Source organism: Pomacea canaliculata, linkage group LG3 (genome assembly GCF_003073045.1).
Source record: "Pomacea canaliculata isolate SZHN2017 linkage group LG3, ASM307304v1, whole genome shotgun sequence".
Lineage (NCBI taxonomy): Eukaryota > Metazoa > Mollusca > Gastropoda > Architaenioglossa > Ampullariidae > Pomacea > Pomacea canaliculata.
Genome location: NC_037592.1, coordinates 34359147 through 34373950, shown reverse-complemented (window position 1 = coordinate 34373950; position 14804 = coordinate 34359147). Strand labels below are relative to the sequence as shown.

General features: G+C 39.4%; 1 protein-coding gene across 3 annotated transcripts in view; it reads right to left on the bottom strand.

The window, feature by feature from the left end:
• Positions 1-394: 394 nt before the first annotated feature.
• LOC112559468 (prominin-1-like) overlaps positions 395-14804 on the bottom strand; it is a 25729-nt gene continuing 11319 nt past the window's right edge. Inside the window, exons 8-18 of one of the 3 annotated variants that reach the window (XR_003098338.1) lie at positions 13004-13072; positions 12683-12746; positions 12011-12090; positions 11285-11358; positions 10570-10716; positions 10112-10241; positions 6003-6091; positions 5670-5751; positions 4478-4623; positions 2243-2311; positions 395-467 (exon numbers count right to left, since the gene is read on the bottom strand). Coding sequence is in view for 1 of the 3 variants with exons in the window: in XM_025230755.1 (XP_025086540.1) it covers positions 4534-4623; positions 5670-5751; positions 6003-6091; positions 10112-10241; positions 10570-10716; positions 11285-11358; positions 12011-12090; positions 12683-12746; positions 13004-13072 (825 nt within the window). In the remaining 2 variants the exon portion in view is untranslated. Of the gene's footprint in view, positions 468-2239; positions 2312-4005; positions 4015-4473; positions 4624-5669; positions 5752-6002; positions 6092-10111; positions 10242-10569; positions 10717-11284; positions 11359-12010; positions 12091-12682; positions 12747-13003; positions 13073-14804 lie in introns of those variants that run through there. The other 2 variants (XR_003098339.1, XM_025230755.1) reach the window with 2 other exon arrangements.

Genomic DNA, 14804 nt, shown 5'->3' with positions numbered 1-14804 from the left:
ATACACACTCCCCCTCACACACACACAGACCTCAGTCAAGTTACTATAAAATTGACGTCATTACTGACCACAACACATTAGTCTTTTTACCTTAATAGTCACTTGCTTCTCCAGTATACCCAGGGACTGGTTAAGAGAACGCTGAATGATAAAGTAACACAGCAATAATTATGAATTGATGCAAGGATAAAATAACAAAGATCGCAGCAGCTGTTATTTGTTCTAGCAATTTCAAACTTTTATTAAAAATAAGTTTTTATTGTAAAAAATCTCAACATTACACTCATTGAATTCGAACTCTGTTGCAAACATCAAGGTGAAGTATAATGCAAAGTCCACAAAGAAAGACTGAGGTGTGAGAGATCACTTACTGTAGAATTTGTCATGGCGCTGACTAAAGTTCTCTCCAGATCTGTCAGTTCACTTGAAAGAGTTGTCAGCTTCTCTTTGTTAGTACGATCATTTTGCTGAAAATAAAGTGCACAGATACGTATCTAATGATACACAGAATAGTGTCGTTTTGAGTGTGTTTAGCCTGCAAAAGGCTTGAATCTACTAATTAACTTTTGACCTTAGTTATACCAACTTCTTTGAGTTGACAAAAATAAATTTTTAAGATAATCAAATTCATCAAATATCTTGGACCAAGTTCTCTCTTCTAACAGAAAGGCTTGTTTTCTTTATACATTTCTCCCTTGACATATCATCTGAAAACTAGTTTTGCTGGTCATCAGGGGAACCTGACAAAAAAAAAAAAAAACAGCTTTCAAGTCTTGCTACTTAAGTCTGTCATGAGTGGCAAGGTGAAAGTCCTGCTGGGAACATGCACGTTATGTTATCCAGCCAGTCAGATTTTCTTCTGCACCTCAGCATACCAGAGTACAAAGAATAACAGTCTTAGAAGAAGTGTGGTGGCTCACATGGTTAACTAAGCCAGCTTGTACTGCTTTGTACTTTGGTAGCAAACCTAATGACGCCAAATTGTGGAAGATATCTCATTGGTTTTGTAGGTCTTTCTCTGATGGAACTGATTTGTGTGCAGTTTTGACACTGCTTGCTGTATTTTTGTGTTCCCAGATTCTTTGGTGAAGAGCAGGAATGGTTTTTCTTGTTGCTTCCACATCCTGCTTGAGCAGCTCAGCTGGGATGTTGTCAATGTTAGGTGACTTTCCTTTCAACTGTGTACAGGTATCTAAACTTCCTCCCACAGAACTGGTAGCTCTCAAGTTTCACTGGTTATAACCTGGCTGGTTTGAAGTATGTGGCACCTGTCTTCAGCTGGAAGTTGTACAGTGCAATATTTCCTTAAAGCATTCTTCGAGAAAGTAGAAGCTGCTGTCTTATTTGTCCTGTGTTGACCTATTTTAGAGTCTTCGGTAGCTGGTAAGCCTTTTTAGTTGTTTTAGCTTAGACTTCAGGCACATTAAGCAAGGTCATAGTTGCTGCCAATGTCAGTGTTTCGACGCAGTATTTAAACATCTTGGCAGCAGGCAGTAGTTGACTGGTTATGGACCAAACAATCTGGAGAATGCTAAGCTGTGTCTTTGATTCCTTGTAGGGTAGCATTTGCTGAACTGTGTCTGTGGCTCTGTGTAAACTCTAGGGGTCTTTGGACCTCGTCACTAGTTTCTCCCAGGCCAGATTTACTGTTCCTGTTGATTGCTGGCAATTGCTTAAAGCAATCTTTGCGTTCCAGTTACCAAGTACTACTCGAGTGTTCTTCTTTGGTACTTATTTTATGGCCTTTTCCAGCTGATCATAAAACTTCTTCATGCACAAAGATTAGAGCATAAACATAGAAAATGGTGACACTGGGAGTTATCGTAGATATGTGAATGGAGACCACCCTCCTGTAAATGGATGTGCAGCTGATGATGCCTCCGATCACTTCTTAACATACCATGACGTCTGTGTCCTTTATTCATTCCTGTTTCCAAATGCCTGGCCATATGACCTCTGCCAGTCCCTCAGTGTCTTCACCCCAGAGGATGCAAACACACACAGGGTGGTTATAAAGACAAAAGACATGGCACTGTCTGAAAACAAGACTCTGGTTCTGATGTCTCTGAATAGTAAACAATATCTGCTAAGCTTTGACTGATATACTGTATCTGCTACAATTGAAGTGATATACTAAATCTACTTAACCTATAAGAACATACTGTCTCTGTTGCTTTCAGATGACCATTCTGTATAGGCTAGTGAGATTAACATACCATATCTGCTAGTCAGATCAACATACCATAGTAGCCAAACTTAGAAGATTTATTGCCATCTGGTCTAGCTTTGCTGCAGTCAGATTTTTGTTTACCTGGAAAAACCAACATAACTGTGACTATTATATGCACAATAATATTTATTAGGTTATGGCAGCCTTATAATGCTAAGGATATCAAAATTACTCAATAAGGGAATTCACTAGGAAAACCTCACGAGAAAGATGTACACAGCCTTGATACCACAAATTATTCTAAAATAGTCTCAAAATGCAGCAGCTATGTTACAATCTCCTAACTCTTTGCTTCAGAAAGAATCGTGTTGGATGGCTGGCTTTAGGTCAGAACTTCAGAATTTCTTGATTAGATTATTTAGCAGAATATTTTCAGGTTGGGTTTTTTTTCTCTCTCTCAACTATACATGCTTGAGTAAACTGTAAAAAGTTAATGGAATTTCTGGTGGTTAAGAGAAACTACTGTGAAAAAAAAAACTGTGCTCATTATTGAGTGGAAAACAATCTAAAACATGGCCAGAACCACACAAGCATTGAGGATACTAGATCAATAAGTGCTTACAAACATGCTTTATCCATTGCATATCAATACTTATAATAATCAAGAACAGAGATGGCACAAAAGGTCTGGCCCTATTCAGTTTAGATTTAGATTATGTCATGCCACAACAAATCCATCTAACTTTAAAAAAAAAACAAAAACAACCAGCTGATGTTTCAAAACAAAGAAAACCACCACATAGCAAGCTTTTACAGTCTGATGTTCATGAAGACAGCAAACTGCCAGCTAAGTTGCTGTGCAAAATACCCCTTGTGCACAAAATGCATTATCTGCTAGCCCTGCCAAAACGTTTTCTGGGTGCACAAGCAAGGAAATAAATGTGTCTTAATTCAAGCCACTGATCTCTGTAGGAGGAAAATTAAGCCTCACGAAACTGTATGTAAACACCCAACAATCTTTCTTTAGCCTCTCCTTGTTTAAGTTTCTCCAAGAATGACATGCTTCAGCATGAAAAGTTGCAGCCATGTTCCCAGTCATTTTGCTTATGAAACTTGCCTACTTCTCATAGGACTGACAATAGAGGTTAAGTGATAGAAGAAGGAAATCGACAAGAAGATGCAACAAGTATGATGGTAGGAAAAAAACCTCCCAAGCTCCTGCAAATGGAATTTTACATGAAAACCATGCTCTCTACCAAAACCATGCTCTCTACGGACTTATTTACAGTTTGTGGGCAAACAGAGTACTCCAAGACACAACTAGCCCAAACAAAATACAGATGCTACAACATTCTTCATCAATGCCTTCAACAAAGCAGCAGCAGCAGCAGCAACAGTAACAGCTTGAGCACACTGATGACAAGCATTTCACAAAAACTTTTTATCAAGGATGCTGACATGCAACTTTCATATGAATATCTTTTTACCGCGAAGCTATATAGACAACACACACTTCATAAAGCATGAATAAAAATAAATCTTTAGTACACTTTGCTGACATGATAAAGCTATACTCTATGCCTTTTCCAACATGACGGACATGTACAGCTCTACGTGTATGTAGGGAAACACCAGCATCAATGTGATGGACTTCTTGGACCAGGGAGATGGGGGAGATGATGTGGAAAACACTCTTCTTTGTGAAATTGTGCACATGAGAATGATGCCTTAGCAGCAAGAGCAACCACAGTCTATGGGTGTGTATATATATATTCTACTGGAAGCTACCAGTGCACTAAAAAAGACAATCTTAAAAAAAACATGCTTTAACCCACCAACTGCATCTAAAACAAGGAGATAAAAGACAAAGTAAAAATGTATTAATTTCTTGCTAGACAAAATTTTGATGATTAAAACAATCATTGTATACATTTTTACGGATTGTATCTGATTTCACAGCAACATCTAAACACATTTTCAAAACAGCTATTGCCACTGTAACCATTCACAAACAGTTCTATAAATTTTCTCATATTCTTCCTAATTAAAGATATAAAAATTCCAGAGTGACATCCAAGACCATACAAATATTTGAACACAGAGAATTTTCTTCTCGCAAATGTAGGGTGAAAGATGCAAATATTGTAAAAAGTGAAGATAAAACAATGTAAACTTCTAAATAAAGCAGAATATATTCTATAATTATAAATATCTTCTTTGTAGCAAGACCACATGATGGAATGCATATCTTCTCCAAGAATAACCAGAAAAGTTAAGACTTGATACTGCTGAAAAACATCTACTTACTTCTGCATAGTATACACTGAAATTAATGGCATCAATGCCCGACTGGGAGAAATCCGTCACTGATCTGTTGAGATTCTCATTGATAAGTGTATGTTAGGGATGGATACTGAAGAATTTTTCAGTTCTTCCAGTTTCAGATGAAGAGGCTGAAACACATTGCATGAAAGTATACAGAAGATAGCTTTAAACTTGTTCTGTTACAAACAAAATGCCAAACTTAAAGCTACAGAAAACAATCCATTTCTAAAAGTGCAATAAATAAGAAAGAAGACTTAAAACATAACACACAATGCATAACTGAACATTTTCTATACAGATAACAATAATACAGAACACTGCAATGGTTTCTAAGAGGAACTAGCACACTATCTCACTGCTCTTTAATGTTTTTAATCATGCCTTACTAAATGCACAATTTATAATTTGATGACAGGTAAACACAAACACTTTTAAAAACTGACAAAGCAAATAGCATGAAGCTTATTCAGTCTACCTCTGATGGACTTGCCTCATAGCAAAAGAAAAAAATAACAACTTTGTAGGGAAGTGAGATGTTATGCCCCTCACATCTAAGGGTCAGTCAGACAGGGTGGTACTCATCTACTCACTGCCTTACCTTCTCCAGCCTCTTGAATCAGATACCCTGGGTAAACTGGAGGAAGTACGCTATGTTACATGGCTAGTTACTGTGCATGTCTTTATATGGTCCTATCGCTAGTTTCAGTAATGGAAGATTTTATTTTTTCAAATATTTCTTAGTTGTTTCGTTGGTCAAGACAGTTCAGTCAATGATGAGCACACAGGTACAAACTGCATATCAATTGTAGTTACAACCAAGTGTATATATATAAAAGAAATTGTGAGACAGGGAAGCTGTCACATTAGTTAGGCACAGCCTAGTTCTCAATTAGTGATTTTGCACCTTTTGTACAGTGAGCTGCAAGGACTGGTGTTGTACATCACCAAACATCCAGAGAAAACATTTTCTTTAAAATTATTTAGACCAGCAACAAAAGTCATCTTCCAAATCTTTGAATCTTAAATTTTGTAAGAAAAGAGTGTTAGCCATTCTACCCTTTCTTTTTGCAAAAACCATGTACATGAAATCCCTTGAGAGATTAGGTCTTTCCAAACAAACAAAAAAACCTGTTTATTTTAGCATTTGTAGAAGGCATGATGTACAGTAACATACCTCCAAACTGGTGTACTGCGTTATGTTGACCATATGGTCCAACTTCATGACCGAGTAAACGGCTTCATTGTTTTGGCATTTCCTGACGTAAAATACACAAAGGAGTATTTAACAACCATCTAAAAAAAAAACTGTGATTTAATGTTCAATGCATAATAGTTAAATGACAAAACCATACTCCTATAAATCTCTTAAACACAAACACACACAAGTTCTGAGTCATTTCTACTGCACATTGTTTCAGGGTATTATCAGTGGCATCACTCATGGAAATATGGCAGAATCTACTTCCTACGTAAAAAAACAAAAAAAGTTCAGCATATTGTTCCTTACTCAAGAATTTCAGCAACATCAAGATTGACTTTCTCGTCAAAGAGAGTCTTCTCAAACGCTGTTGCTTCGCGCAAAACATTGCTAAAGGCCTGCAAAATGGATCAAATCTGATTAATAATAATAAAAGATGCAAAATTTGTAAAGCGCATACTCATACTAAGGAGCATACACTTAGTGCCTAAGAACAAGAACGAAACATGAACAGCATACTATCTATCTATCTATTCCTCTTTGTGCATCAGGTTGCACATAAGGCCTCAACCAGAGTCCGCCACCGATGTCGATCGGCTGAAACCCGCTCTAGGTGACCCCATGTCCAGCCCTTTCCTTTCATCTCCCTTTCCACTGTTCTTCTCCAAGTTTCCTTTGGGCGGCCTCGTTTTCTTCGGCCGTCTGGAGTCCATCGTAGGGCGACTCTGGAAAGGTCTGCTGTCTGCTGGCGGAGCACATGTCCAATCCATCGCCAACGCCTTCGTTGAACCTGCGTGGTGATGGACTCGGTTTTCACTTCTTCGGTGGAGTTCTTCGTTGGTGATGGTGTTTGGCCAAAAGATGTTAAGTATGCGCCTGAGGCATCTGTTTTGGAAGACGTCAAGCTTGTTACTGATGGTTTTGGTCATCTTCCAAGATTCTGATCCGTAAAGGAGGGTGCTGATCACATTTGACTTGAAGATTCTCAGCTTGATCTTCTGGCTGATGTTTTTTGCCTTCCATGTGCTCCTGAGTGAGGCAAAGGCCTGACTGGCTTCGCCAGTCGGGCTCGAATCTTCCACCTCCGCATCCCCAGTGTTTGACATTTTGGACCCAAGATAGGTGAAACTGTCAACTCCTCAATCTCTTCTCCATTTAGTTTGATGCTGTCTTGGACTCTGGCGTTCCACTCTCATACTGTTAGTCTTTTTTGTGCTGACCTTCAAGCCAAGGTTTCCAGCTGTTTCTGAGAAGGCTTTGTTTTTTCCTGCATGTCTTGGTGGCGGTGTGACAGCAGGGCAATGTCATCAGCAAAGTCCAAGTCTTCCAGCGTTGTTGTTGCTGTCATAGTCATGGTCCATCTGAGCCCTCTCCTCTCGCTGTCGGTGGAAGTCTTCATGATCCAGTCCATGGCCAGGATGAAGAGGAACGGCGACAGAATGCAGCCCTGCTTCCACCCGGTACTGACGTTGAAGGGGTCTGTGAGCTCCGTGTCACAGACAACCTGGGATTTGAAATCGCTGTACAGCATTGCAATGACCTGAACAAGTTTTGCAGGGACTCCGTAATGCCTCAGGATCTTCCATAAGGACTCGCGGTGGATGCTGTCAAAGCCTTCTCCAGGTCAATGAAATTGATGTACAGCGGTGTGTTCCATTCGTTGCTCTGCTCCAGAATCTGTCGCAGAATGAAGATGTGTTCGGAGCAGGATCGCCAGGGCGAAATCCTGCTTGCTGTGGTCGGAGGTCTTTCTCAAGAGTTGCCGTCAGTCTTGACAAAACAATCTTGCTGAAGACCTTGCTGGTGAGGGAAGAAGTGTTATGCCCCTCCAATTATTGCAGTCTCCAAGATCTCCTTTCTTGGGTAACTTGAAGATGAGCCCTGTCTTCCACGCAACAGGGACCTGCCCTGATTCCCAAATTTGCCTGAAGATTTCAGTCAGCTTGGGAGCTGTCACATTCACGTCTGCTTTCAACATCTCTGCTGTTATTCATCTGCCCTGGTGCTTTGCCGCTCTTCATTGTCTTGACTGCTGCTGTCACTTCTTCCAGGCTTGGTGGGTCTGTGCAGATGTCAAGGTCTATAGCTGCTGGCTTGGATGTCTGCAAGCTGAGGGGGATCTGGTCTGTTCAGAACCAACTCAAAATGTTCCCTCCAGCGCTGTAGTTTTCCTGCCTCTCCCTCGACGACATTACCGTTCACGTCTTTCACTGGCACATCACTGTTCTTAAACCCGTTGTTTAGCTGTTTGTTTATCTTGTACAGTGTCTTCAGGTCATTTTTACTTGCTGCATTTTCTGCTTCATCTGCCAGTTTCTCTATGTGATATCTTTTGTCGGTTCTTGTCATCCTCTTTACCTCTTTGTTCAGTTTTGCATATCTTTGTCTGTGTTGTTCCTTCAGGCGTTCAGATCTGGTGCTGTTGATTCTTTGTTTGGCTGACTTTCTCTCTTCTATCTTCCTCCATGTCTCTTCTCTAATCCACTGTTCTTTTCTTTTTCCGTTGGAAGCCCAGTATTATCTCTCCTGATTCCTGTAAGACTCGATTGAAGTCGTCTAAGGTCATCTCTTGTTGGTCTCCTAGTGCTTGGAACCTGTTCTTTACTTCCATAGCAAAGGCCCTTTCGGTGGCTGGGTTTTTCAGTTTGCCGGAGTCCACTCTCTGCTGACGTGCCTGTTTTCCTCGTGATCGACGCAGCTTCAGAGAAACTGTGGCTATCACAAGAGTGTGGTCACTGGCAATGTCTGCTCCTCTGTAGGCTCTAACATCTTGAAGTGAGCTCCTCCATTTTCGGTTGATGATGACATGGTCTATCTGGTTCTTTGTGATCCCATCTGGTGATGTCCATGTTGCCTTGTGGATGTCTTTGTGTGGGAAGAGTGTGCCTCCAATCAGTAGGGTTGTTTTCTTCACAAAAGTCTGCCAGTCTCTCTCCGTTGTCATTGATGCTTCCGATTCCATGTTTGCCCATGACATGCTCCCTGCAGGTGTTGTCACTTCCCACCTTGGCATTGAGATCGCCGATGATGAGCAACATGTCGTGGGCTGGAACGCTTTCTGAGGCTGCCTGGAGCTGATCGTAAAAAAGCATCCTTGTCTTCTGCCTCAGAGTCATTTGTTGGTGCATAGCAGGCTAGCACTGTCAGCTTGGTGTACTTGGAATGGAATCTTGCTCTCAAAAGCCTGGGTCCATAAGGCTTCCATTCCAGCAGTGCCTTTTCCGTTTTCTTGTTGAGGAGTAGAGCTACTCCTTCAGAGTGCTGAGCGTCTGATCTTCCTGAGAACAAGATGGTATGTCCTGACGCTAGTCTCCTCTTTCCCGTGCCGGTCCATCTGACCTCACTGACTCCCAGGATGTCCAAGTTGTAGTTGTCAAACTCCTTGACTAATTGGAGCATCCTGCCAGTCTGGTACAAGGTCTGGACGTTCCAGCACCCCACCCTCAACTTCTGCCTCGGCTTCAGTAAATCCGCTGTCGGGGCGCCAGCTCCCTTTCGGGTTTGGCTGTCGTCCGTCATTAGTCCAGTCTCCTGGTGTGCTTCATTACCTTCGCCATCTGTGACGAGTTCTCTGGTTTTAGTTTCTGTAACAGGATTTTTTTTACATGGTGGGGTTGTTAGCCCTACCACAACCTATTTTACCTCTAGGTGAGGTGTCCACCTTAGTCGCCTCTTACGACATGCCTGGCTGGATGGCAGGGACCCTATTCTTGCAATGCTTGCTAGGCAAGCATACCCCGGGGTCCCACAGGGGATGAACAGCATACAAGGGACAGGAAAACAAACAAAACTCATATGAACTATAAAAGAATAAACAACAGTACTAACGAAGAATAAAGCCAAGAACAGAAAACACAAAGAGGAACCAAATAATAAAGACAAGATTAAAAGATGTAAATCTATAGTTTATATTTTGGTGTGGACATACATTTATATTGATCTACTACATTTACTTTCATGTTTAAGAATCCTTCCTTTGAGTCATATCTCTAAAGACAAAATGTAGGAGAATAAAATGATGATGAATCATCAATTACTGAGCCTGACCCTAAAAAACTGCAAGAATATCAGCAAATTTTGCTTCTTTTATATCGTGAATACAAAGTAGCTCAGTCAAGACTTTAACAAATCTGTTCATGCTTTTCATCTTCTAATTATTTTTATTTTTAAAAATAACAGTTTTTACGTGACAATGAATGGTTTTAACTGAAGAAAAGGAAAATGGAGTTCTGTGTCTAACTTCTGAGAAAGAATGCTCAAGGACTTAAAGGGCAGTTCTGTACATCTGTAGATTCTTCCACACATGAGAATAGGTATGTGTGTGCAGGTGTGTGCCTGCAAAGATGTATACATGCATAAATTCTGGTCTGGTATACACTAAATCCCTGTTAACACAAGAAGGCAGATCATATACAAACCTGCAAATCACTGGGGTTGTGGCTGTTGAAGTAGCGGCACACCTCTGTGTATGCAATACCTCCAGTCACAAATAGGATGATACACACTAGCATAAGCAGCCACGTATAGAGGAAAGTGAAGCCCACACCTCTGAACACAAAATATAAACAGTTCAAAATGATCTCTAATCCAAAACTGATTGACAAAAATGTGCTTTTCAAGGCCTCTAGATGTGGGCTACTAAATTAAATCCTAAAGCAGCTGCCAACTGTTGACAATCTGCTTAGCTGGGCACATGTTTTCACTTCTTGTTGTGTATGGCCACTGCAAAGCTGAATTAATATTAGTGATCAAAGTGTTGTAGTTTTGGATGTCAATCCCTACTTTGAATGATTTCCATGACATTAAAACACAGTGATGTCAAAGACAATAAAGTAAGAGAATTCTAGTAGCTCTGACACGGTTTTGTGAAACTTACGCCATGAGGAAGTTGGCTCCAGTGCCCGTGTTACAGCAAGGTGCCCCAAAGCCTGGACGTTCCCCACACAGTCCAAACATCACACCCACATAGTAAAGCACGATGATCAATAAAAGCAAACCGCTGATGGCAAGACCTGCATACCATCTGTTAATAAACAGCATGATCATCAGTTAAAGTTGCTGATTACAAGACCAACATATCATCTGATAACAAACAGCACAATGACCAGTGAGAGCAGACTTTTGATGGGTGATAATAAGCAGCACATGAACACACATTTAGCCTCCCTCTCACCCACACACTAGAAAATATTTGTGCATCTTTTAATTTCTTTACCTTAAACTCTATCTCTTTAATGTGGTTCAAGAAACAATATCCACAATAAAGACCATGGTATGTTATGACTGAGAGAATGACCATCAACACCCCAGGGGATGCACCACTCTAACTTAAGCTTGTGCTCAACGGTTAAGGGCTTGCAACTTGACATTATTCATCTTCTATCCATACTCCTGGTATTTCCTTTCACAACATAAAAGAGGAACCAATTATGGCTGTGATAATGTACTACAGCACCTAGCTACTTAGCAATAAACTTGTGAAAGTAAATCTTGTAATCAGTGAGGAACATTAGTTGTCCACAACCATCCACTTGATCACAATTATAATAAACCATTAAACAATAACTCAGCTTATGAAATTTATGGCTTACCCATATTTATTGTAGGTGCTAATAGGTTCCTGAGTGTTTTGCACACGAGTTGATGCATCTGACATCCAATCAGTCTGCAAATAAAGTACAATTAGTCTGCAAATAATGTACAACAAAAAGATAAAATCATCTGTATAACAGTGACCTAATATCTTACAAGGAAAATCTCCCTCTTTAAATAAAATAACACATCTGGATAAAAGTTCACCTCTGTCTTTCCTTTGCCCATGACTAATGCTGACTTGCATTTGCCTATTATTTGCCTACATATCACTGAGAATGACTGGGGCTTGAAACCAGTCCTGAGAAACTTATTACTATAGTGCTGTCACAAAAGTACATTGACTTTAGAATTGTAGTGAAACAAATGCAAAAAATTTGAATTTGAAATTCATGGTACAGAGTGATCTTAAGCTTTGGTGGCCACCGTATTTTTTATTTTAGTAAAGTGGTCTGCAGTCTGAAATACATTGAGAACCACTGTTTTGAAGTAACTGGCAGAATAGCATGTCACCTTAAAATGCTGCACTTTAATACACCGATGTCATGCTTGCTGAGAAATAAGTGCTCATAATATAGCAGAATAATATAATGCCAACATTCAAACATATCAACATTAAGTGAGTCAAAGCCACTAAAACTGCCTTAAATCAGCATACCATCCTTTTTAAAGTCAAAAGCTTTAAGACAAAGTATTACCATTACCGGTAAAATGTAAGACCTTACCAATTCAAGTACACTATTCCTGACATTATTAATTCCTTTCACGATTTCCATGCGAACACTGTCCAGAGATGAAGAGGAAGCTGAAATAAAACAATTCCATCAATACCTTCTTTGTAGTGATAGGTAAAGTACAGTATCTCATTCTCAGATATAGTAAACACAAGAGTAAACACTTCCTTCATGATTTTAAGACATTAATCCATATCTCAGGTGATGTGCCTCTCTATCACTACTTGCCTTACAATATTTTCGAAAATAATCTATGATTCTATCTTTTTTACTTCTACATTTTCATACATAATCTTTCTCTAGACACACTTTTTTTCCTATTATTTTTTGTTACTTCAGAAAACATTAAAAAAAGGTCTCATTACATAGAAACCTGCATATATAAATATTATGTAAGAAAGTGCCAAATCACATAAAGAAAATTTGCCATAGGAGTCTTTTTATTACTACTTAATATCAAGATCTCGATATTAAGACCTAAATCGGTCTGTAATATTTCTGTGTGGCTGATAGAAAACATTTCCAATGTTTATATGAGGATCTACAAGCCCCCAACAATTTTAAATGGGTGTGGGAGTGGGAGTCGGGGTAGGCTGAAAACCTCTTTTTATCGACGGGAAATGATGTCCCAGCAAAATAAAAACCAACAAAATTACAACTTACCATTAATCTCATTATTCACACTATTTGTTGTTGTAGACTTTGCATTTGCAACAATCTCTTCTGCCTATAAAACAAACATTTAGCAACCAATGAAGGAATTATTGAAAATAATCTTTCATTGCTGGTAAAAAGAAACCTTGCACACTTGGTAGTGTTACCTCATTTTTAAAAATATTAGACCAACCATTTATTGTCAGTGTTAATAAAAGAAAAGTCTGGTAAAATTTACAGAAAGTTCATGTGTACCAGACCTGAGGATGCATGCATGCATGTGCACACACCATCACCCCTCCACACACACATACAAGCAATTAACCCCACCTCTTGAATATATCGATTCATATCCAATGCCTTTGAAACTTCTGTCGCCTGACTACTTAAATTGTCCAACTGAAACAACAGATAAGAATGAATACATCAATTCATATCCAACATCTTGGAAACATCAATTGTCTAACTAGAAGGGCAGTGTATGTCAAGTTATGTAAATGGCAACTCTGAAGCCTGCTAGCTTATTATTCAAGGTAAAAAAATCTGTCTTATTTATTTCGTTTGCAAAGTTAACATGTGCAGGCAAAAGCAAAGTTTGATTTGGTGTCTGTATGATACAACTGCCTTTACCTAGAATGGTGGAAAGTGCCAACTGACACAGATAGAAATTATATTGGTATACACAGCAGTATACTCAGCATCCACTTAATGTACTTGATACTTTAGCCTTTTATTTGCAGGCCATGCAAGTTTTGGCTAAGCATTTGTCACAAACAGAGCTTTTGAGATGTCGATTTGAGTGTTGCTATTACTGGAGATTTGGGAATTTCAATACCATTCTACTATAAAGTAAAATAGTGACAAATGAATTTCTTCTAGAGTTTTATGGCATGGTCTTGAATAACAAAAATGTTGCCTCGTGACATTTTGACTATGTCTAAGTACAGCTCTTTGAATGTCATAACTGTAAGTTCTCAAAGAAAACTCTATTTCCTGATATAGTTTGACAATGAGACAGTAAATGGATAAAATATTTAAGATTTCTTTTAGCAATATTGTATTTGTCTGTCAAGCAGATGACTGATTGTGACTGGTGCTGTGACTGCATTGTGACTACCGAGACTGAAAGTCTCATTTATTTGAGAGTGGTAGTACCTATACAGCAGATGCTGCAAAGAAACACAGCTATCCAGCAGAACTGTAACATTACTATACTTGTAGGCATTCCAAAACAACTGCCATTCTAGTCTTAAATTGCCCTGCTGAAACAATAAATAATCTGGTAATAAATTTAGTGTTTCATAGTACAGTGGTACCTCGACATACGAGTGCCCTGACATACGAGTGTTTTGAGATACGAGCCGCCGAGCGAGCGATATTTTGCTTCGAGATAAGAGCAAGATTTGAGATACGAGGAATCGCACACTACACCGCTGCACACGACCCCAGCATGCGGGGCGGATGTTGGGGTCGTGTGCAGCGTCTAACAGTTTCTCCCACCTCAGACTAGACCTCAGTCTGTGTGCTTGTTTCCCTCGTTTTCGAAGCATTTTTGATAAGTTGGGTTCGCGTTTTTTTGCTTTTTGTACATTTACAAAACATTGTCACATTTATTTTTATAACCATGGGTCCGAAGAAGAAGATGATGTCTATTGAATTAAAGCGCGAAATCGTAGAAAAACATGAGCAAGGTGTGCGAGTAATTGACTTGGTGAGGATGTACGGGTGTAGCACATCAATGATATGTTCTGAGCTTAAACAGAAGGAGTTGATAAAGTGTATATCGCCAGCTAAGGGCGTTATAATAATTTCTAAGCTCCGGACTTCTCTCCATGAAAAGATGGAGAAACTATTGACTGTGTGGGTGACAGAGAAGCAGCTTCAAGGAGGAACCTTAACACAAAGCATCATGTGTGAGAAGGCACGAGCGATTTACGGTGATTTGCTGAAGCAGATCCCACACACTTCCACAAACGAAGAATTTAATATGTTTTTATAGAATATGTATTGTTTATTCATAAATAAATGTTTCTTCATGTAAATACACTTTTTCTTATTCAAAAACACTTAACAAAAACAACTGAGGTGGTGTTTTGGGAGCTGGAACGGATTAATGGCATTTCAATTAATC